The 24,336-nt window shown below is 41.0% G+C and overlaps 3 protein-coding genes across 4 annotated transcripts; 1 reads left to right on the top strand and 2 right to left on the bottom strand.

Annotated features, from left to right (window-relative positions):
• Positions 1–73: 73 nt before the first annotated feature.
• LOC122319716 lies at positions 74–598 on the bottom strand. The gene has a single exon (XM_043207315.1). It carries the CDS (start codon positions 489–491, stop codon positions 327–329), a length of 165 nt encoding a protein of 54 aa, XP_043063250.1. The 5' UTR covers positions 492–598; the 3' UTR covers positions 74–326.
• Positions 595–22,747, bottom strand: LOC108098108. The gene is made up of 3 exons (XM_017200823.2): positions 22,593–22,747; positions 1,017–1,326; positions 595–748 (listed from the first exon to the last, which is right to left on the bottom strand). Exons 2-3 carry the CDS (start codon positions 1,069–1,071, stop codon positions 600–602), a joined length of 204 nt encoding a protein of 67 aa, XP_017056312.1. The 5' UTR covers positions 1,072–1,326; positions 22,593–22,747; the 3' UTR covers positions 595–599.
• LOC108098107 (cytosolic endo-beta-N-acetylglucosaminidase) lies at positions 1,469–7,269 on the top strand. 2 transcript variants are annotated; one of them, XM_017200821.2, is made up of 4 exons: positions 1,469–1,807; positions 3,951–4,188; positions 4,426–4,743; positions 5,978–7,269. In XM_017200821.2, exons 1-4 carry the CDS (start codon positions 1,558–1,560, stop codon positions 7,155–7,157), a joined length of 1,986 nt encoding a protein of 661 aa, XP_017056310.1. In that variant the 5' UTR covers positions 1,469–1,557; the 3' UTR covers positions 7,158–7,269. The 2 variants fall into 2 exon arrangements, with proteins under 2 accessions (XP_017056310.1, XP_017056311.1); XM_017200822.2 differs by lacking the exon at positions 1,469–1,807 and adding an exon at positions 1,822–1,969.
• Positions 22,748–24,336: the final 1,589 nt, after the last annotated feature.

Below are 24,336 nucleotides of genomic sequence, written 5' to 3'. Positions count from 1 at the left end.
CAAACACACTGGAGAAAACAATCTCCGCTGCGTTTTTAATATTGTATATTAATATATTTTATATTTTGGCAAATTCAGTAACATGTTTTGTATTTAAAGTAACTTTCTCTAAGTATATAATATATATATATGCTTACAACAAGTTTCGTAGGTGACACCGAAAAAAAAAACGTTAAACGCATTCATCGCTGCCTTGGGCAGCGAAGTGGGTTTCATAGCAATTGTGGTTGTGGTGGGTGGTTGGGTGGTTGAGTTGAGGGTGGAATGGGTGTGGTTCTGCGGCCTTGTGGGTGGTCTTGTATTCCGTTCTTCCTGCGATTGTTTAGTTAGCCCCAGCTGCGTGCGCCGCAGATGTCGACCACAGTCCAATGAATGACGGTAACGGCTGCATGTGATCCTGGAGGACGACTGCCCTCCACTCCGGCTCCGGCTCCGGCTCCCGCGGCATCGAGTGTCTCCCGCGACTCTCCATCCCCATCCGCCATTTCCATGACCAAACTGCCTGGTGGATCCGCAACCGGCTGCTGGGGAATCCCGGCCAGGTCCTGGGGATTCCGGTTCCCCTGCTCCCTCGTCGTTTGGCAGGCCGCGTACAACAACTATGCGGTCACGTAGTACTCCCTCTGCCTCTTCTGGCACTTCTCCCGCGCGATGTAGCAGAGGGCGATCGTAATCAGGAGGACTATGGTCACGCCCATTCCGATGCTCACCCACATGATCTCCTCGTTGATGCCCACATAGGAGCGACCTTAAAAGAAAAAAGGAAATGGAAAGTGTTATTTTTTCATTTTTACTTAACGAGAAAAATGGTTAATTTACACCCTTATTCACTTTATATTTGTTTCTTGTTGAATGCAAATTGGTTTTTGCTCTTATCACTTGTTGTGCACTTGACTGCGTTTAATTTATTTGTGCGCTTTGAGCTGTCATCTTCAGGGGATTGTGATGATAGTTATTGGGATAATGGACAAAAAACAGTGATAAAGGGGTCTGACAACTCTAAAAATAGAACTCACCATTGTAGTAGTGATTGGAGTAGCCGGCTTTCCCAGCCACTCGACCCGCTGGCATTTTGCGAAAACTTCTGCCAACTAATAAATAAAAATGTGCGTTTCTTTTTTTGTTGTTTCTTTTTTTCGCTGCTTGGCTCGCTAGCCAGAAAAGTTTTACGAGCAATTTGTTGCTTTTGCAGCTATTTCGGTTATTTCAGCTTGTTTTCGTTTTCGTCTTCTTTTCGCTGCAGTTTGCTTGCCCTTGTTTAATTACAATTTATGGGCCCGCCAGCATTTCGCATTCATGAAGGTCCTTGATTGGCGCCAGTGGGATCTAAAAAAAAAAGCAGTGGAAGCAAATTGGGGAAACCATTAATTAAGCTTTTCGTGGGTTTCTATTGGCATTCAAATTTACGCGGTTAAAGCACGCGCTATGCAGCACTGCTCTTTATATTTCACAGCACTGGCAATGAAGAAGCAGCACCCAGCTGTAAAATTGTTTTTCTGACTTTGCTGCTTAACTTTGTGTGTTTATATCTTAAATTTAATTGTGATAAAGTGCGAAATGGATAATTTGGAGCACAAACAAGTGGAAAACACCAGCAAACTGATGGAAAAAATCGAAATTGACATAGAAAACAACAAAAGTGCCGGCATTTCGGCAGCGGAAGAAGACGAAGCTGTTCCCAATAAGAAGAAGAAGGTGGAAGGGAAAGACGATAGTGATAAGGGGAAAGACTGCACCAGCGAAAAAGAGATAGCTGATTTAAAAATGCAACAGCAAAATTGCCAGGATAAGAACACCTGTAGATGCGGTATATCCTTTTATTTTCGGTTTTTGCTTTTTCCATCCGCATCTCGCTTGCTCTTTGAATAATAAAAACGCGCACAAACCCTTTATGTTGGTATATGGGTTATCTCGAAAAGATAACGGTAAAAAGCTTGCCTTGAAAACTGCATATTTATTATTTGCGCTGGTAAGCAATTTTCATTCTACAAAGAAAAGTAGAGCATTCAATTTTTAAAGCTATCGTTAATTTTTGTAAACTCAAAAATTTGAACTTATCTTAAGATTACAGCTTTTTACGTACTTGCCTTAAAAGGATTGGAGCCATTTAAAATAACCCGCATACTCCATTGTGTCAATCTGGAAACGTTTATGCACTCCCCTTTCCCCACTCTTTCGCAATATCTGACCGAAGATAGTGTCCAGACATTTACCTCATTCGTATGCACCGCATGTTTCTGCCCAGAATCCATATCCTGGCATCCGTGATAGATTAAAGTTACGCCCAGGCACAAATTGCATGAAAACGCAACGCCCCACGCGCACTTTCCCTACCATTTCTGCCTCAGTTGCAAAAAGTTTTGCCCAAATACACCGAAAAAAATACAGCTAAGATATACAGTTTTCGTACAAAAATAATTGTTGTAATTTTTAAGAGTTGAACTGTTAAGTTGTTAGAAAATCTTATATACATATTTTTTTTAAATACATTTGAGTATAAATATTTTGTCGCAGTGCAATAGCAAACACAACAGGAAACGAAGCGTCCTTCCGTTTCCATTGCTGCACATTTTACAAACTGCAACTGCAATCGAAATGAGTGCGAAGGTCGCTTTTGACCAGGCCCACAGCCCAAAACCCGTTAGTAAAGTGGCTTTAACTCGGTTCTCGACTTGAATAATTCAGACCAAAAGATGCCAAACTCGAAATGGAATTTTCGGGGCTCACGTACTCAAATTGGGTAAAAAAGTTGGACATTTTTGGCAACCCAGCGATAAGGGCGATAACGAAATTATTTGTTTCCGCCTTTTTTAGAGGAAAAAAAAGGGGAAAACTTTAAAGCAAACTCACTGCGTGGTAATGAATATTAAGCGTTTGGCCATTATTTAACCGCACATTATGTGCAGTTGACGTTGCCGGGGGCTGCTTTGGCTAATTGAAAAGCGCCAACTGCAGCAGCCATGGGTTAATTTCACCCCATTTATCCCCCAAAGCCAACCGCCGACCGCATTCACTCTGATTAACTGGGAGCTCTAGGGTGTTTATGGACTGGCTTTCCCTCCTCTGGTTAACTGCAGCACAAGCTCATTCAGATTGCTATTTTCTCCTCAGTCTTCTGCCATCGGGAAATTCTGGCTTTCAATATTTGTACACGTTCTGATTATGGCTTAATTAGGAAACCTGCTGCGTCTGCAATTTATTTATTTCTATATGATTTTATTGAATACTTAGGAATTTAGTAATTAGTATAAGTATTTATGTACACAGCCCATTTGATTGCATTATGTGCGTTGCATTACTATCGAATTTAAGTAGAAATTTGCACAACAGCTGCAATAGCGTGTAATCGCTCTTAAATTTATCTGGCGGAAATAAACCCAGTTTGAGAGCTTGACCGTGACACATTCAGTGGGTTAAGTGCCGCGAGCGAAAATTGAAAAACTTGAAGTGTTCATTCGGAAAATTTATACGAGACTCTTTAATGACACTAAAATATGCATGAATAACTCCAAACATATCTAGTATCAATTAAAATATTGAGCGTTTCCCTAACAAAATATGTTGACCTCCTTTAATATGACAAAACAAATTTTTATATAAAATTCAGAATTGACAAGCGAAATGGCCAAAACTTAATTTGTCATCTAAAAAGGAACACATAAATCATAAAGCTTCTTCAATATAAAAGCAATAGAGCAGAATATTTTTCCTTGTGTGGTTCAGCCTTAAGCTTTTTTTCAAATTGCAACTTGATTGCGGATGCTGCGCAAATTCTCGATATAAAAACTCAATGTAAATAGCTTTAGAAATACTCCTTTAGTTCGTTCACATCACACATTCAGAAGTTCTCATTTTAAACTTAACCCTCGAACTGTTCGCATTAGCGGGAAAATCTCAAAATATTAATATGTCTGGACGGCGTCGTCTTTATATATCCCCCTCCCTTGCAGCACAACTGGAGGCGGAGGCCATCAAGGACAATAGCCAGCTGTGGGAGTTTCGAGTGCGCAGCAAGGACATCGACTGGCGAAACTTTGTCCAGCCGCTGGACACCAGAGTTCGATCCGATGCGGTCTACTTGGAGCGCCAGGTGGACTTTGTGGGCAGCCAACGGCGTCCCGTGACGGAGAATAATCGCAGGGAGCTGCTCGTTTGCCACGATATGATGGGCAATTACCTCGAGGATCGGTGAGATTTCACACTGGAGAGCTATTAGAAAATAGGGAATGCTTAGTTATATAAAAAAGAAGAAGAATAACTCTCTATAATAGAAGTGACAAACAATTTAGATAACATAATGTATAATTAACTCAAATTGAAGCAACTTAAAGAAAACTTTCCTAATTAATTTATAAATTACATTGTTTTCCAATCAATGTGGGACGAACTTTCGCAAGTTTTAATTGTTTTTAATTTTTTTAAAAGGCACTTTCACAGTTCGGAAAAGTACGACGACTATCGATTCGTGCATTGGTCAGCCGTGGATTACTTCTGCTACTTCAGTCACGAATACGTGACCATTCCGCCCAGCGGATGGCTCAATGCCGCCCATCGACACGGAGTTCCGGTGGTGGGCACGTTCATTGTGGAGGGAGAGGGACGACTTGATGAGGTCCTGGCCACAGAGGAAAGTGTTAGCAGGACCGTCGAGGCCCTAACCCGCCTGTGCGGGCACTTCGGATTCGAAGGATGGCTGGTCAACGTGGAGGTGAAGGTGCCCCAGCGCAACATGCCCAATCTTTAGTGAGTACCATATCAACACTTCATCAGAATCGGTCTACCTGTCATGCTTTGAAATTTAAACACAAGTTGTGCCAGTCAGTAAACTGGGCAGCTAACCAATTTCCTTCATCTTTCTTGCAACCCACTTGGTTGCAAGAGCAAACTTTAGTCTCATATCAGCTGTCCAATTTATCAACAGCTTTTCCAATTCCATCGATCATTAGCTTTCAAAAGCCAAACTGGCTTTTCACACCACATGGCGTTTGACATTTTGCACTTTGTACAAGTCAATGGAACAAATGAGCTAACTTACACAAAGGCAAAGGACTCTTGTGCTTCAAAATTCAATCACTTTAATACGGCAACCCTCCTGCTTATTAGTATTTTTATACCCTTGCAAAGCAAAGGGTATTATAATTTTGGCCAGAAGTTTGCAACGCAGTGAAGGAGACACCTCAGACCCCATAAAGTATATATATTCTTGATCAGCATCACGATCTGAGTCGAAATACGTCTGTACGTCTGTCCGTCTGTCCGTCTGTCCGTCTGTCCGTCTGTCCGTCTGTCTGTCTGTCCGTCTGTCCGTCTGTCCTCCTGTCCGTTTCTGCCTAAACTAGTCTCTCAGTTTTAAAGCTATCTTGCTGAAACTTTCCCAAAAGATGTGTAGTTATTGCACGCAGTATATAAGTCGGAACGAGCCGGATCGGCCGACTATATCGGATAGCTCCCATACAAGAGGTCAAAAAAATAAAGGATAAAAAATTATTACTCCGTTGTTTTTGATCAGATCGACTTGAATTCTTCAAGATGGCGTTTTCTAACGGTTATTAAATTTCGGATTAAATTTTATCAAAATCGAATAACCCTATCATATAGCTGCCATAGGAAAGATCAAAAAATATATATAGAAATAATGGCAAAATAATCATAACGTTGTTGTTTTTTATTCCACGAGCATGATTTTTACAACATCGACTTTATGAACTACCCTTGACCCGAGAAAAAAATTTCATCAAAATCGGACGACTATATCATATAGCTGCCATATGAACAATAGTCGAAAATATGGAAAATTAATAGAAAAGTCGTCATAGCTTCGATGTTGTTAGCCTTTATGTATTTTGTTCGATATGTTTGATGACTGCAAGGGTATATAAGCTTCGGCTTGCCGAAGCTAGCTTCCTTTCTTGTTATTTATTTATTAGATCCCCTTCGCCCTATCTATTAATCCTCATGTGTTTGAATGTCTTTTTAGCCGCTTTGTCCAGGAACTGACCTCCGCCACGGAATCACGTGTGCCCCATGGACGCGTCTTTTGGTACGACAGCGTTACGGAGAGCGGCCAACTGCTGTGGCAGAACGAGTTGAACTCCCGCAACGTGGAGTTCTTCCGGCGCAGCCATGGAACACTGATTAACTACGCCTGGGACGATGGACACTTGGAGCGCAGTGCCCAGCAGGCGAAGAAGGAGCAGTCGCCGCTGCATCGCGTTTTCATGGGATTGGATGTCTTCGGACGGAGTCGGAAGGGCGGATTCCAAAGTCTGGAGAGCATGCAACGCATTGCGGACGAGGGCTTCTCGGCTGGCATCTTTGCACCCGGCTGGTCCTTCGAGACCCTCAATCGATTTGGGTACAACATCAAGAATCCACAAGGCGAAGGGCAGGTGAACTCGGCCTTCTTGGCCAGAAACGAGTCGTGGTGGGCTCGCATTTGGCCCACTTTGGCCACGCATCCCTACAGTTCGCTGCCCTTTTTCACGGACTTTTGCGTAGGTTCCGGTCGAAAGAGTTACGATCGGGGATTGGTTGCTTCTGGCGAGGATCGACCCTTTTTCAATCTGTCGCGACAATCGCTGCAGCCTTCGGTGCCGCTGGACAGGAATGCAGTTCACCACTTCGAGGAGGCCTTCTCGGGTGGCTGTTCGCTTTTGGTGACCAACTACGAGCGAGCTTTCCGTCTCTTCGTCACGAATTTTGATCTACAACTGGGAGTTTTGCTCGTTGGGTTTGCCTATAAAATTATTGGTGATGCCACTGGCACCGACTTTGATTTGCTGGTGCGAGTGACGCCGCAGAAAAATAATAATTCAGAGTTTTATCTATTTTGCGGTGACTATAGTGGCTATGTTGAGGCTCCACAACGGGGTTATCTTTCACCTCTTACCGAGTTGTTGCCCCGCGCTCATGTTAAGCTGCCACGGGATTCCAGAAATCTGGGAGCAGGATGGCAAGTGCGTTACTACCTGGCCAAGTTCGATGGACCCGTCAGAGTCCAGGACATTGGAGTAAAGTGCCGGCGGCCAGCGGAATCGAAGGCTGAGGCTCAGCTGGGAGCTGTTTATGTGGAGGCTTTGCCTCTAGAGAATTTGACGCACGCACGGACAGAAATTCCTCTCTACGGAAGAAACTTGTGGATGGAGCAACGCGCTTGAATCTACAAATTAATAAAAAAAAAACTTTTTTTTCATTTGTATAAATGTACATACTGCATTAAATATTAATTTCTAATAAAGCAGCTGTGTTTTAACTTTCATTAAAACCCTTTAAAATGTTTAATATGTTTTAAATTTATCTGATACCTTGAATATTTTTCTTATCTAGAGGAGAAACATTTAAATCATCCTTTATCATTCCGTTCGGCTTATTCCATTATTTGCTGTGGCCTCTGCAGTTGGCAGTCATTTATCAAGGCCCATCCTTTCATTTGTGACGAACTCTGGCGGGTGACTCACGCATCCTGGACCTCCTTTGGCCCGGCTTTTTTCCAAAAATTGACTTGAACCGTTTAGTCACCGCTCCTGGCACTTGGCCACATCATTCAACTACACTTCACTTCACTTGGCTCCGCACCAGTGGCCCTCAAACTGCGTTGGCTGGCTGCCAAGCCGTCTGGCCTTTAAAACGTGACTTTGAAACTGCGTTTGGACAACTTTGCATTCAGAGGATTTTAATAATATTTTTTGAAGGCACTTAAATATTTTAAGTATTTCATTTACAGTTAAAATTCCTGACAAAATTCCAGGCGCAAATATGTTAATCGTTTAAATTGGAGTGATTAAAAATGAATTGCGTGTGATTTACAGCCTGCATTTGCTCATTATGCACAATTTGTTTTTTATTTACCATCCTGATTCACAATTAATCATACCAATTAGCATGGTTTTTGGTTCATGGCATGGCATTTAAAAATGCATAATTATTGTTTGAAACTGTAAATAAATACAGCACCAAGCTTAGTGTGGACATTATGTTTAAATTGAAATTTATATTTATTTCGCAGGAGTTCGGGACCAACTGACCGAAAAATTAGCATTTAAATTTGCTGTAATTTGAGGTCTAACACCTTGGAGCACCCCATTTGAATCCCCTTTTCTCACCGCACCTCTTAACCTTGGCTGGCAATTTTTTGACATTTTTAATGCAGATTTTCAGACAGCACACACACACACACACACACAAAAGTCTGTTGACATCATTTCTGTTTGCATGACAGCATCTGCAATCCCCGACTTTTTCCCCAGTTTTATGCCATTTTATTTGTTTAGTTCTACGCTTTCTGTTTGACTTTGGCTATGGCCTTCCTCTTCAGCGAGGCTGCTTTGAATTCCCGGGCTTTTTGGGGGCGCCGAAGCGGAAGTTAAAAAAATGGGGGGCATTTCCGGCTGAGCGGGGTGCTAAGTCATCTTGCCTGCTCCCTTTCATTGCAAGCATTAACCCCATCCCCTGCTTCATTTATCCCATCCCCCTCGCTGGCTGTCAGCTTTTTGCGGAATTTATGTTCCACTGTCGCAATTAACAACGCCCTCTGTTACGCCCACCACCCCCGCGGGCCAACTCCCATGACAGCGGGACAAAACCCTGCTGCCGACCGCATTTCACAGTGATTAACGTCATCAACCAGAATGCATTGATTTGGCTGCAAAGTTTGCTGTTAGAAATATGATGCGAAATGGGAGAAAATAGAGTCCAGCAAATCAGGCAAATTGAGAAAAAAGCACTTTAAAAATATGGTGTTGGGTTTTAACGTTCAAAATTGACTTAAAGCTAGGATTAAATAACTACTTCTTTTATTTTATTAACTTATTTTAAAAACATAAAGTTTTAAATATTTACATATTATGATTATGTTCTTATATGTAAGACCTTATTAGCCCAAAAATGTTTTCCTTTCGGTGCATTTCAAAAGCCCACTCAGCCAAGCCCCCAAAAAATTTCCGCTTCCTTTTCAATTCCCCCAAGTGGTCAGAGGGGCTCATATTTAAGCAATTTATTGCAACACAAGCCGGCAAAAAAATGGGCGGAACCCCAAACAAGCTAAGGGGCATGACCTAGATACCGATTTTTGGCAGGAGAATTCCGGGACAGGTGGCACAGCTGCCCTTTAATGTGGAATTTTGGGTTGGCATTTTATGCATTTAAATGGAAATGTATATGTAAATTTAAATGGAAATTGAAATTGAATATGCCGGCAGGACGAGATGTGAATGTATCTGTCAGCCATTGTAACTCGAAAATGCAATTTGCAGTTGCCCGAGGTCTTCTGCTTTTTGCCCTCTGATTTAACCAGAATTGCAAATGAGTTGGAATAAAAGATCATCAATGGTGCTGAAATACGCAGGCTTACTAGATTTCTGCACAATTGAGTTTTCGCATTTAGTTTATAAAAAATATATTCTTGTGCAATATTATTATTATATATTCCCAAATGTGATTTTTTAATTTAACAAGTTTATTACATTTAAATATTTATACAGTTTTAAATGAATTTCGGTTTCTGTGGCTCTTTGCAACAGCCCTTATAAAATCGAGCAGAAAGGCATGAGCAAACACTTAACCCTTCATGAAATAATAATATATCCCTTATTGCCAGTTGTGTTTGCCTTTCGCCTGAGGAAAAATTCGAAAAGGAGAGTCTCGCCTCGGCCATTTCCACTTCATTTGGCCAACAATTTAAGTCATACAGCCAGTTTTCTCGGTGACACGTTTCAGCCTAATTGCCGTCTCCGGTTGCAGATTGGAGGATATGGAATTGTCGCCAGGGAAAATCAAATTAAAGGCGACTGTGTGGCGATATTCCACTTTAAATTACCTTCACGCACACCAGCTGCCCCGCCTTCCACATTCATAGTGGGCGTGAAGCCCTTCATTCACACACGTTAATGAGTTCTCTGATTTTCTCGGCTGCCGCATCAGCATAAATTAAAGCCTACTTTGGGGCGTGGCTTTAATTACACCCACCGCCCAACGGCAAAGTGATCGAAACCGCAGCCACCACCCACCAAAAAACCCACTCGGTTCGCCCTTCAAACTCATCAAATTCCAATAATAATAGATAATAGAAAAGTGGAAAAAAAGTGGGACAAAGGGGTATTCCCTTAAGATAATTAATGCGGCATATGTTAGAGACAAATGGTTTCTGTAATAAAATTCTCTAACTTCCACAATTTATTTATCTTGAATGTCAGATTTTTTCTTCCAGGATGCTGAGCTCAACACATAAACCACAAACCCTTCTGGCTGCAAACCCATCAGCCCAAACAATCGTTGCTAAACTTGCTCCTGGCTTCAGTTAATGGCATTCAACTTGGCCACAACGCCTTTCGGCTCAACAGAGTTCGGGTGAAATTGTTTTTCTGTTTTTGGCCTCTAACTTTTGCTCTTTTTTGAGCCATGCATCAAGTTTTGGACAGAATGCGGAATATATGTGCATTTATTGCGATGTGCGCCAGCATGCTCTTCAATATTCATTAGGCACCACTGATTAAAGGCCGCAGATCCATTTCAATCGATGATGGCAGAACAAGTAATAGATTTCCGCTGTGGCCACAAATCCACTGGCGAAATGATTGGGAAATTGGGTGAAAATGCGATTTAATGTAGGCCCGGTCGTCTTTTTGCCCTTTTCATCCGTTTTCGCAGGCAACTGAGCGTCAAATCCTTGAGGCCTGAGCTCTTTTTTCCCATCCCAGAATGTGTGTGCGTGTGTTTAGCTCTCGCGGCGCCCCATAACTTTTCCACATGGCCAACACAAAATAAACAAACAAAACAGCAGGCGACCAGAACATTTTTCGGCCCTGTATTTGGTTTTCTCAGCTTCCGTCCCCTTTTAAGCTCTTCTGCCTTTGCTGAACAGTGGAAAACCAGAGGAATATGTGCTTAAATGCATTTGTGGCTGGCTTAGATCTCGACGTACTTTTTAATGAAAACAGACCATTAGAAACGTTGGAATGTGCTTGTGAACTAAATTAATGTATGTAACAAAGAGATTTTGTAATCTTTTTGGGAGCATTAAATAAATACAAATAAATTGCACAAAGCTAATAGCTTTCATAACACTCAGGAGCGAATCCACCAATATGCTTCAGAATATCGAAAAGGATTTCTTAAGGATTTCCCCGTACATGAGAACTCATTTCTCTTGTTTGTCGTCGCCGCCGCTTTGGCTAAACATTCATTACTTCGCTCTGGGTGTGAAGACCATCTATCCATCGCAGGCATCCTGCATATCCGTGTCCTCCGGATCTGCCGGCTATATCGGGTATTGAGCAGTATATTTTGCTGACGCTGAACAATTGTTTGCGCTTTCGCATTCCACTCGGCAATCAGTTAGGCAAACAGCAGCCGTCGAAGGACGAAGGAGGCAGGACTTAGGGGTTATTATGGCTGGGCAAACAGTTGGAAAATGCAACAGGCATAGCACCTTGCACTTTGAAGACATTGTGATTGTGTTTGCTTAGGGGTAAATTAAAGTTCTAGAAAAACATGTTTTAAGCCCATTAATGTTTAGAATCCAAAGCAGTTGCGCTTTGAGTTTTAACGCTTCAAGTTAATTCCAACATGTCAAATGAAGCTAGCTTCCCTTCTTGTTCTAAATAAAGTTGTTCCCAGTTAGTCTTAAGCTCCTGCCAATAGATAATATTCGCATTTCCAGTTCAACACGACGCAGCTCAGCGTCACTCAATAACATGTCATTTATCTGGCTGACAAAGGGTCTTAACTGCAATGGCATTCACTCTCACATCACCTCATACCCTCCTTTCACCCAAGAATCAACGACTTTTGCGTCAAAAATTTCCTTTCACTCCTCAACCGTCTGGCGTTTTTGGTCCCGTTTTATTAATTTTCTTACTGGGTTACCAAATACACTGACCCAACTTAAAAGAAATTGCAACAGGAGGGCGGAAAATGTACCGACCCCATAATATAAATACATATATTCTTTTTTATTGTCTATTACTCGTTTTTTATAGCAGGAAAACCAAGTTAAAGGAACCCATCTTGCATTTTTAATGCGTTTTGTGCCAACCATTTCTTAATTTTTAATGGCCTCATCAATTAGTTCAACCGGGTACAAACTTGGTAAGGCTGGCGCTTGTTGGCCAAAGTGATTTGCAGGATGTCGTTGTCGCACAGTTTTAGCAGCACTTTGACGTCACTTGCTGTCCTTGTTGTTTGGCTATAAAAAGAAAACATCATCGGGCCAAGTTTTGTCAGCGCGAAAATGATGTGAAGTTTCCTTCACGCGGCCCACTCGCTTTTCCTCATTTCACGACTTTGTGTTGATGGGAAAAGGCAGGGAAAACACACATATACACGGAAATAAAAATAAGATGTTTTTACTACCTAAGACATGACTTTAACACATACTATATTTCCATAATTTATTACCTTAAAGGCACTCTTATTAGGAATTTTGAAAACTTTTAAAATGCAAAAATTGTTTAAATAATTTTAAGGTTCCAAGCCTTACGATTTTCCCTATTTAAATATTTATTAAAGAAGTTGCAATTTAAAAGAATTACATTTTTTTTTAAAATAAATTTATTAGAATGGGTAACATATTCAAGTTAAAACAAACTCTTGCTGTCAAACTATTTCTATACTTTCTGTGTATTCGATGGAGGAGCGCCTGGAGTTTGTTTATTATAATGGGTTTGTTGTTTACGAGACACGCACTTTTCCACAATGGAAAGCTAAAGTTGGCTGACGTTTTTTGGGACAGGACCGAGACTGTAACTGAAACGTTGCCATAAATAAGGGCTTAAAGCAGCCAGAGCCACCAGCAGCCAGATGTCTGGTCGGCTGGCCTATCTGCGGCTCCTCGCGTCCTTCGCCATCGCCATCGCCGTCGCCGTCGCCATGTGTGTGGATGTCCTGGCAGCGGTTTCGACGTGACCGAGTCCCTCCATGTGGCAGCGACATATGCAAAAGGCCGCATAAATCACGGAACCTTTCGGCCTCTCAAAAAGGGCAGGAGCGGCGGAATCACGGCCTGACACTGACTAACTGTCAGGAACCGATGCCAGGACATTGTTGCCAGGATAGCAGCGGTTACCCAGATAGCAGCCACTTGCCAACTGCACGTCCTGGACAAGGTCAAAGTGGCGGGGAATCCAGTAAAAGGCGGTGACGGTGACGGTGGTAAAAAAAAACCGGATAACCGGAAGGAGGGAATGGCAAACCGGAAGTCAAACGTTGTAGCTGAAGGTCATCGGGGATGCAGCGTTGCAAGGATGCAAGCATGGCAACCGGAAGGGGTGCAGCAGGTGCGTCATCTCAAACAAGATTATCCAGCTTTTATGCTTTATCCGTTGCAAATCGCCAGAGGATTCTTACCCTAAGTTCTGGGTTACTTTGCATTTAAATTCATTCTACACAAGTTACAGCTCCTCGCTTTAACTTAGTTATTTTTCCAGCGAAATTAGCTGTTTAAGAGTGACACTTTGTCATTCGCCGTTTCTCTGGGAATTTCTCACCTGAAGGTGAAGAAGTTAAGCCAAGTTTAGTGTGATTGATGTTATGGCCAAACTTTTTTTGCTGGCCAACTTCTGTTGACGCTTTTCGCTTTCGTGTCTGTATAATATCCTCGGGCAATTAAGCAGCTAGTGTGTGTGTGTGTGTATTTTCCGATCGAAGGACTTTTTCGTCTGCCAATCAACCTGTTCGATGTGACATCTCGAGTAACATTTTGCAGGCATGTGCGTTGAATTAAATATATTTGGCCAACGTCCACCTTTCGATTGCAACAATGCACTTTTCCTCACGTTGCTGTCTGTTTCAATTATAAATTTCCTGAAAAACCTTGAAAAGCACACTATGGGCTTCCATGGAAAAAATTATTTTCGCCAGCCAAAAATGAAACAAAACTTTTTAAGTGACATTTGCCAGCTCAGCGGCGTTTTTCCCCACTCCACATTTCTTAAAATGATTGCAACTTTTGGCAGAAGTCTCAACACTCGCCTTAAAAAATGGAAAATGCACTGAGATTTGCCAGAAATCGTCGTGGATTTCCAGCACATTCTTATAAGCTAGCTTTTCACTTCCCCTAATACCACTTGCACCTTCCCCTTTCCATTTCGAATTTTCAAAACGTCGCATTGTGTTTTAATTAACTTTTAAACTTGCACCCACGCACATGTGTTTGTTTGTGGAAAATTGCATACCCCTTGTCCCTTTCCGCAGTTTTGAACTGGTAAACAGTGATGCCAAAGTTCAAAATAAGCGCCGGGATAATTATTTTAGGTAACTATTTAGATAATTATTTCCCAGCATTAGATAAACTTTCAAAACCGTTCGCTTACTATTTTTTTAGCATATTATTTTATATGCTAATCAGTGAGAATATGACCAAATCAGCATCCTTGCCAGTCGCACGCCCTTTGGGGCCACGAAAATCGCATTATTTCGGTCGGGTCATGTGTACCGAAATCTGTAATTACATTTATGCCCCATGCACGGACATCGGCCATGTCAGCTTAGGATAACAGGACGGCAGGACAGTGGGTTCCCAGTGGGACAGGATAATAATGGTCGGCAGATGGAAGCCGGGAGTGGCCAGAAATTAATTAGACAGATCCAGCGCTGCAGCTGCACTGCAAACTCTGGGAGTTTTCGGGAGGCAAGTTGGCCAAAACCAACACTCGGATGAACTGCATAGCAGTAGTAGCAGCAGCAAACTAATGGCCAGGGAAAGTTGCAAATGTCACACCAACAATTTCACTGAATTATGCGGTAGTTTTGAAAGTGAATTATGAATTCTGAGTGCACAACTTCTGCGAAAGCTAAACTAAATTTCGGGATAACTTACAAAGCGACCATAATTCTGGGAGACGTGTAAGAAAAGTTTACTTAAAACCAGTGTACATAGAATTTTTCTTGGTCCATTTGTTCAGCAACAAACTCAAATACAATCTTTTTAAAGGGATTGATTTTGTAATGGTGCACAAACGAGAACTGCAAAATTACGACAGCTTACAAATGATAGGGGAGATGTGGGGGTTGTGGGCATAGTTTTGTTTTTGGCTTATAATTACCGAACTAGTGCATATTATTTGGACATATGGGTATCTGTGTAAAGCTAGAGACCTAAGCTAACTAATTATGAAGAAACATACTTGATTTTGTCATGCGAAAAAATTTCATATGGACTTTTGTAAAATCGTAATTTTTAGCTAAAATTTTTTTTTGGGGGGGTTGTGGGCACCCTGGGAAAAAATGCTGCAAATGGAATAATATGGAAAAAAACCGCAACCAATATCAACAAAATGACAATTTATTTATTTCACGAATATTCTGAAAGCCGAAATATAAAGAATAAAGCGTGGAATTCTTAGTGATAATCTATGTCTTACGAATATTCTGGAAGCCGAAAAATTAAGAATAAAGTGTGAAAATCTTAGTGATAATCCCTCTCAGCGAGAGAGGATCCTTTTCCAAGAGCCTAAGATTTCTACAAGAACGTTCTAGAGGGTCCCAAACAAATTTTGAAAACAATTTTACAAGAAATTGTATGTAATAAAAAAAATTTGCCAAAAAAAAAAAAAACGGGTGCCCACAACCCACCCAATTTTGGTGCCCACAACCAACTTTCGCAGTCATTTTAAGAAGTAATTAAAAAATGTGTTTGCATAAATTTTTTGGTTCAAATCGATATTGTTCCATTTAGTATAATGCCTTGACTAAATAAAAATGCATTACACTTACCTTTTTAATCGATTCACTTTAATTGATACACTTTTGAAAATCTTTGAATAAAGTTTCACCACCTTTTCCAAGCACAAGAAAAACCAATTCGTTAATTTCAAAAAGCAAACGCGTTCGATTACTTTGATATTTGGCATAAATCATACATAGGGTAATTGCTTGCGAATGACATTACCAAAAAAATTCAATCTTCATTTTGTGAGGATATACGTAGGGGTGCCCACAACCGACCCATGCCCACAACCCCCACTTCTCCCCTACTCTTTATCTGCCAGCAGCAAACAAATTAAAAATTTAAAAGAAATCCTGTTTTAAGCACTGCCATTTGTTTGGGTCACTGGGAGAGAGTTAAAGGCTCTCGACTTCAACTTAAGCAACTTGAGTAATGAACTCCTTGGAGCCCTCGAGAGCGAAACCAGCTAAAGAACTGCCAAAAGACGCTCGACAAACAATTAGCAGCCAAATGAATTGTAAGACACGAATGGCAGAGAAAAAGTTTCGGAAGGAGAAGTCACTTCTCCGAAGGAGGAACGAGAAGTAACTTCTCCGGAATTCTCAGCTTTTCAACACTTTGAACGGGATTTGTGAGCCGAGCCAAAGACGGCAGCATACGGCAAAGGTAAGAAGGTTAGTAAGTAAGCTCTGTTGACAGCAAAACCAAGTACCTGCCACACTTTATGCATGTGAGCAGGTGACACGGCCAGCAGTAAACAAATTGCCAAGTTTTACATGAGCGGCAAAAGGAATTTGTTGCCCTTTCCAAAGAAACTTAAGCTTTAAGCTGTGATTTTCGACCCTTGGCATTTGGATTATTCATAAATATGTCTTGGCATTCGTTCCAGAGCTGTTTGACTTTTAGTTTTCGGCTGATAGTTTTTTTTTTTAATATAAAGCTACAAAATTGTGCTTTAAAGTTAATTGTTTTCAAAACTCATTTAGTACGGCATAATTTGTGTATCAAAACTTAACGTTGCATGTGTTATAAATCTCTTTAACGGACTGAACGATATTTATTTGTATATGCTAAACAATTTGTTTAGCTTTTCACGAGCTGGACAAAAATTCCATTTATTTTTTTGGCCACCCAAAAATCGTGCCACAGCCATGCGGCAAACAGAAACCAGAAACCAGTGCGTTCTTGTTTGGCCAGGACATATTTGCGATTTTCCGGCCAATAAACAGGGGGGCGTCGACAGTTGTTATAATGAATAAATACATTATTGCCAATTAAAGTTTGGGCCTGTCATGATTTATGCTTTGATTAGCCACATAAATCGGAGACCAGCCCATGACTATATAGGTATGGTGCTTATATGGTAGCAGAGATGGCCATCGAATACATTGGCTGCAATAAGGCGTGTCTCAAGTGCCTTTCACTTTGTCTCACTTTGTTTAATGAGCTCCAAACTGGGCGTATGCCCCTTTTTTCGATTTAGCCATCTACAAGAGGTCTTAACGGCTCAGCAATTGGGTCAAAACGTAGCTGGCTCACACAGACACACACACACACACACACACTTGTGCATCCGTAATCTGCGTCCTTATCTCCCGTCTCGAAGGATACTGTTTGCTTTGCGATTCATACCGTTTGCCGACTCCTTCAGAACATTTTAGCCCACTTTCTTTCTGCAAATGATTCGCTTTTATTTTTTGTGCTCGCCTCAAGCACTTTCACTTGTCGTGAATTCTTTATGGGAGAATTTCGAGAAGTGTTCATAGAGAATATTCACTTTGCGCTTGTCTCAAGTCTGACACTTTCGAATTGAATGTTCACATAGAGAACGATTCTGCCAGGTGTTATTACCTAAACTTCATTTACTTCGCATCAGTAATAAGTACATCAAATTTAAGGTAACTTTTCAGCATAACTGCATAAATAAGATAAATGCTCTTCAGCAGATGGCAATATAAAACGTTGAAGAATGTCCCTCAAATGTTTAATCGCCGTTGACTTTCCTGCCTTTCTTCGTTTTCCTGCTTTTGTACTTGTTTTTCTTTTTACCAGAAATTGAAAGACTTCTCCGGCTGCTTTTAAGTCCTAACTATTATTTTTATTGTGGGGTTGGCCGCTGTCTAACGACGTCTCAAGTGCTAACAAAGCTGTCTAGAATCACAGAGACAGGACTTCCCCCCTCTGAAAGTCCCTCCATTGTCACCGAACCTCCGGCAGCACTTTTCCATTTTATTTTCCCGACCGCAGGGACACCCCCTTCTTGTGCCACCCTGTTTATATTGTTCCGTTCTGTTCTGTTTTGCATTATCTGCAGGTTTCTGCACAGATGCCTCCGAATGCAGGGCTCAAGACCCATTATCCCACTTTTAATACGGGATTTTCAGTGGCGTTTTGAAGGGATCTTGACAATTGCCTTCGAAACCTATTACAGTTTATAATTATTTAAATTATATCTTTTTAAGGTAATAGTAAATACCTTTAAAAACAAAACGCTGCTTTAATGAAATGAAATGAATTTTAAAATTCATAAGAACCCCTTTAAAAACACATCCCTGACATTAAACCCCTTCCTATTATTGTGGCAACTGTTTACTAAGCGAAAAAGTTGTAAGCGAAATAAATTGCGGCTTAATAATAGATGCTGGAAAATGGAGGAAATGGGAAAACCAACACGTGTCGATTCGCAAAATCCGAAACTGTGAAAATACGCCCGCCCAGAAAACCTTGACAACCCAAAACAAGGGCCTAGATAAAATAAAAAATAAAAAAAGAGGGAAAGGAAAACGCTGTAAAGTTAGCCATGCCGGCCGAAAGTTTTCTTTACGCAATCATCATAAATTAACGACTCTCAACAAGTGGCAACAGAAATTGTGGAAAATGTGGAAAAGACGCAAGAAAATGTGGAACATAAAACTGAGAAGGTAAAACTTTTCCAAGAGCAGGCGGAGAATCTCGTCTTCCTGGTGCTCACTTCTTAATCTTTTTTACGTTTTTTGCACAGAATTTCCTGCTCCACTTGCATAAATATGTCAATTTTTTTCAATTTTGTTTGAGTAATTATGGTCTAGACAAAAAATTAAACTTCTTCATGCCATTCAAACACTAAAAAGAACTGTGGCGAAATAAATCAAGTAAATATAATTTTAAAATATTAGAGAATCTGGAAAGCATTAAAAACGAAAATTTGGTTAAGCCTAAGTATTAGTTTAAATTTTATATTAAATTAGGTAAGATCTTAAGAAATTCCCAGTGTGAAATTCACTTTCAATTAGCAGGACAGCAGCTTGTCCTCGCCGACAGTTGCAGATTCAAATTATGTTCATGCATATTTAAAGTACTTAATGAATTTCAGGGAGCTCGACGTTGTCTATTCGAGTTTGACGAGTTCAAAATGTAAAAGGGGGCGTGGCAGAGGGAGGAGGCGTTTGCCTGGAACAAGGTCGGCCAGCGCCTGTTGCAGTGGCGATGGCATAATTGAGGAAACATGTACTCCACTTCGGGGACTCCCGGATGGTGAAAGTAATACAAATTGGGGCGGGGGAGAAGGGAAAGTAGTTTTGGCGTGGAAGGGGATGAACAATTTGCCCAACTATTTCCCAGCTCTCTTGCGCTGTTACATCCTTCGCTGATTGGGAAACAATTCACGAATGGCGCACATTTAAACGCGGGGAAAATGCAGTCAAATTTTGGGGAGAACAGCAGGAAAAAAAAAACAGACGCTTTTAGTTAACTTTTACCGCTGATTTTCCACGACTGACTCACAATTAAAGCGGGGCGAAGAGGCAAACTACTTTCAGTCGAGTACGTGACCGGTATTCGCAATACATATTATTAAACATGTTCATGAATGCAGTTGAAGGGTTAAAAAAAATTGTTTTTTTTTTAATTTACTGCAAAAAATTTGAATCCAACTGGTGTACTTTATTCTGTGATCTTCTATAATAATGAACTTAAAGAAAGGTTGCTGGGCATTCCAAAAAGTGAAAGCTTGAAAAATGCATCTTAACAGACTTCGAGGAAAATCCGTCAAGGAATGGGAAGCATGCGACATTTAACCGTGAAAAGAGCTGAGGAAAAGCGAGGGAAATTCCTTGGGCGGCGGAGAGCCTGCAAAGAATAGAATGATGTCGCCCTTTGAGAAAAGCCTTAAATGGTAGAAAACTCAAAAGCACTGAGAAGAGCCGGAAAAAGATGACTTGCCCCGCGGAAACTTCAATCAACTAGAGATTTCCCCCAGAAAATTGCAAATGACTTACAACTGCCACCGATGGGACCGGCATTATTTTTCCCAACTGAAGGGCATTCGAAAGGGCCGATCAAAAAACGCAATCAAACGTCAGTCAGCAATGTAATTCTGACATGGCTTAAGTAATTTCCAAGGACAAGGACGAGTTTGTTTATTGGTAGTTTTTTTTATGCCGTTTAATGTGCCATCATAAATTTATTTAGAAGCAAAGTAAACTGACAAATAATAATAATACAATCTATTCATATTTCCAAATAAACCTTTAAACTCTTTAGACGTTTAGCCCCCAAAAATTGATTACCTCGCAGCGATACCGACCGTCAGAAATGAAAAACAAATTGTTTTCTTTAATACGCGACGTCGGGGAATTACTCCGAGCAATTGGCAGTAACTGCACCCCCGCTTAACCCCTGTTTGCCCACGATTCCCCATAGAAGCCCCTAAAGATATGCAACAGTTAAGAGTCCGACGTCCAATTTAATTGGCTTAGCTTGAGCTCCGCGCTCAGGGCTTAGTGCCCTCGTCTTTGGGCTTTGTTTGCATTGGGGGCGAAGGGCTCCTCCACTTAACAACGCTGACAACCCGATTGGGGCATTAACCTCCTGATGGCCAAGGGGGTTACCACGCGACCGGGTCGCATTGCCGAAAGCATCGTAAAACGCGGCGTATCAAATTATCGTTAGATTTATTGCCCTTTTTGCGAGGCACTTGTTCCCATTTTACATTTTTATAGAAGCGGACAAACAACGCAGAAAGTTGTTAAAAAAAATATGGGAGGAGTGTCCGAATGACAGTGGGCTTGCATAGCTCTTTCTCCTATAGCTGACAACCAGTTGTGCAAATGAAAAAGTTTCTGCTTCACTTGGTAGTTGAACAAAAGGTTTTTTTAATCACTGTTAAACATATTCTGTTCAAAAATACATACTACGCATAAATATCAAAAAGCATATTTTAAAGCCTACACAAAGCATATGTTTTGGTTTAATACAATTAACTTTGTTGTACTCATTTGAGTGCAAGAAATGGAAAATTAAATTAAATTTTATTACATACTACCTTACCATAACATAACCCGAGATAGTTGCTTGTTTTAAGAATATTATTTGAAGAATGTTTTTGGAAGTTTTGGATGTTTGGGTTTTGACTTTCCTTAACATAGCTGCGCAAACTGATTTATTTGAGGTTCCTGCGAAGATTCCATCCGCTGTCGGACACTTGCAGCCGTTGCAACTTTCAATTATGCATGCGTTTGTTAGCAGCTTGCGCCCTGAATCACTCGACACGCATCATACATTTTTCATGATGTGGCCAACACCTTTTCCGGCGTTTTTCTGATTTTCCGAACCTTCCTGAATTTTCCGAACCATCGTGGATTTTTAAAACGCCCTTTTCAGACTGACGCACACGTTTAGATAGCTGGTGCGGATGATTGAATCGCCATTTTGCAGCTCTTTCATCCAGCATTGAAGCCAATCAGTCAGGAAGGGATGGGCGTAATGGGCGTGGGGCGTGGGGCGTGGCAAATGCATTGTCAGCTGCGCTGCATTTTACCTAGCTGATTACCGAAACGCTGACAGAGCCCCGACAATTGTGCCAGGAGAAATATGAGAAAATGCAGCGATGTGGTATACATATCAAGTATACGACACGTGGCCCGTATGCCATTGTCTCCTCCATTTTGGAGAATAACAAACGAGGTGGTACAGCTGGCATTCACAGATAGTAATGCCAGCCTCCCTGCTGCAGTTTGTCTTAGCCGGTCTGAATTACTAGGAATTTTCCATCAATTGTACCTCTAATCCTTTAACAATCATTTAAGAGGTTCTTTTACAAACTGTGTGTGTTCATTTGGAATAACAAACCGCTGACAGCGACAAAATCAAGTGAAGTGTGTTCCCATGAATATTAAAACACCGAAATTGCACTATGCGTAGGTGCTGAGGTGGTAAGCTTTTGTGTTTTTATGAACTGGAAAATCGAAATGCAAATGTGTTTTTAATGTAGTCATTTATTCATTTGAGAAGGAAATTGGAAAATTGTTGAAAAAGAATTGTAAATTATAATTTTTCTTTTTGGAAAAGATCTTCCGAATAAATCTATTTCCTATTTTACTAAGAGTAGAAAACAATTATTTGTAAAATTCTTAATTTTGTCAGGTGTTTAGTTAATTTCACTTATTTACTTCTTTTAAAACCTTTTAGCCAGAATATGGCATACTCTCGTTTTTACTGTCTTTTTTATGATTGCTTGATAAATCCTTGATTTTGATTTGTGGTCACAAAAACTAGGCCCCCATATTGCCATCAAATGTCAAAGTAATGCGAAGCGTGTGGTGGCATAAACCGAAGGCATTGGCACGATTAACCCACACGTGATGACAGAAGTCAACAAAAACTAAGACAAAACAGGACAAAGGCACTCGGGGGACTCATAAAAATGCCATATGAGGAGTGGAATCTTTGTTGCAACAATACGTATTCATGGACCAGCGCAAATAGAGTGTAATGAAATTAAGGATTCATGTTAATGGCTCTCGGCGAGTAGGCCTAACTAACTATGCAAAGTGTTTACGCCGCAAAAGAGACACGCTGCCTATAAATAATGAATTGCTTGTGGGGATCGCAGGGGATGGCGAATGGTGACTGGTGAATGGTGAATGGCGGTTGGAGGATGACAATCGCTCACCTTCAAGGAGGCCGGACAACGCCTATCCTGTCCTTTCTGCTTTCTGCACTTTCAAATGTTCGGCTCAAAGTTGGCGCACTTTCCGTACCGGGCCAACGGGGCGTATGAGCGACGGCAGCGAAGATATCGAATATCAAGTAGCCGACAGCGGAGGCGACCTGCCACAAGGCGACACAAAAGCGAACTGAGACGCCCCATCCGGCGACTAGTGGCCGCCAGAGCCACATGGAAATTGAAAATGATGCTGCCGCACGAAGCCGTAGAGTTCGGCTCTCGGTTCGGGTCCACACGAGCAAACAGTCGCCGTCAAAAAGGACAAGGCGGAGGACACAGTCGCGGTAGAATATCCAATGGCTTGGGCACACACTCTTGGGCAGAATATTCAAGCAGGCTGTAAAATATTTTACTTTTTATTTGGCTGGTTTTTTTTTTTTTTAAGATATTCCAATTGGTTTCAAAAGTGCTACTATTCATTTTTTTTATGAAAAATTTCCACAATTTAAACCTGGCTGTTCTTCGCCACAGCCATGACCTAAAATAAGATTATAAAAGAAAAATACATTAATTATCATTAGAAATTTTTTTATTTTGTTGTCGATATTTTTTTAATTTTTATTATAGAACCCCTTTTTAAATTTTTCAAAAAATTGGCTTGCTGAAAATTGTGATTGTGATGATTGCAAGGGTATCTAGCTTACTTTCTTTTTTTTACGTAATTGTCACATATATCTATTTTTATATATTCTTTTTCACTTATTTATTTTAGTCGTCTCAATTTTTTCGGACTCCTCTGTTATTCAACTTACAATCAAGTCCTGCCTTTGGGCCAAGTCTTTATGCCAAGTTGACACCTGACCACGACTCTGTTCAGTCCGGCTAATTACCCTAGTGTCCGGCCGCTTTTGGTGGCACTTGGCGACACGTCGGCCGTGTCCTTGTGGTCCTTAGCCCCCCACTTGGACACTTTTGCCATCGTGTGTTATCAGTTGACACAAAGTCAACTTTGAGCACCAGGTGAGCTCAATTTGCACCTGGCCACGCCAGCCACACCGGGGCCCATGAGTTTTTTTATGTACTTGCACTGAGAGAATACGAATTTAGGAAAACATGCCCCAAGTTGAAAATATATGGTAACATAGTTCAATTAAATGGTAAATTTACTGAAAGTATACTTTGTTTGTATTGTACCATATGACACAACGATGCCATGAACTAATGTCTACTTTTTCCACTGTGTAATGCTGTGCATACGTGTATGCTTAAGCCGCAGAAAGTTGATATTTCTGTTGCTCTTTCGCCGTCCATTTGCCCACCCCTAGTCCTTGGTTCGGAGTGCTGTTTATGCATGCAACAGGGCGTATGAGTGCTGGCTAATTGGTTCGAGGAGGCAGCGCAGGTCACAGGTCACACAGCAACAAGTGCAATGCGGGCTAGGCAGAATTTCTGTATATGTATTTTTAATAATAAAAGCTAAGTAATAACATATTTTCCGGACTATGGTACATGTTGCCTTAATATTTCATTAAAATGGCTTACATTTCGAAGTGTAGGTAAGCGTAAAGCCTGATTTTAACTCAAGCAGTATTTTAATCTATTTGAAGTTCATTCTTATGTTGTCAAGCGAGCATCGAACTTTAAAATAGTTTAGAATTAGTTGTTGTTAGTTATTTCTCCCCACGCCCGCACAGTTTGGAACGCACTGAATGGCATTTCAATTGAAATGCAACTGGTCGCTCGCTTTTTT

Source organism: Drosophila ficusphila, unplaced genomic scaffold (genome assembly GCF_018152265.1).
Source record: "Drosophila ficusphila isolate 14025-0441.05 unplaced genomic scaffold, ASM1815226v1 contig_197, whole genome shotgun sequence".
NCBI lineage: Eukaryota > Metazoa > Arthropoda > Insecta > Diptera > Drosophilidae > Drosophila > Drosophila ficusphila.
Note: the sequence above shows the minus strand (reverse complement) of the source record. Positions and strands in the feature narration are given on the sequence as shown.

What these genes read in the sequence shown, in the direction of transcription:
- LOC108098107 (XM_017200821.2), top strand. Translation starts at nt 1,558, where the DNA reads ATGGATAATTTGGAGCACAAACAAGTGGAAAACACCAGCAAACTGATG. An exon ending in TAAGAACACCTGTAGATGCG is followed by an intron (nt 1,808 to 3,950) that starts GTATATCCTTTT and finishes CCTCCCTTGCAG; the next exon opens with CACAACTGGAGGCGGAGGCC. An exon ending in GGCAATTACCTCGAGGATCG is followed by an intron (nt 4,189 to 4,425) that starts GTGAGATTTCAC and finishes TTTTTTTAAAAG; the next exon opens with GCACTTTCACAGTTCGGAAA.
- LOC108098108 (XM_017200823.2), bottom strand. Translation starts at nt 1,071, where the DNA reads ATGCCAGCGGGTCGAGTGGCTGGGAAAGCCGGCTACTCCAATCACTAC. An exon ending in CTCCAATCACTACTACAATG is followed by an intron (nt 749 to 1,016) that starts GTGAGTTCTATT and finishes TTTTCTTTTAAG; the next exon opens with GTCGCTCCTATGTGGGCATC.
- LOC122319716 (XM_043207315.1), bottom strand. Translation starts at nt 491, where the DNA reads ATGGAAATGGCGGATGGGGATGGAGAGTCGCGGGAGACACTCGATGCC.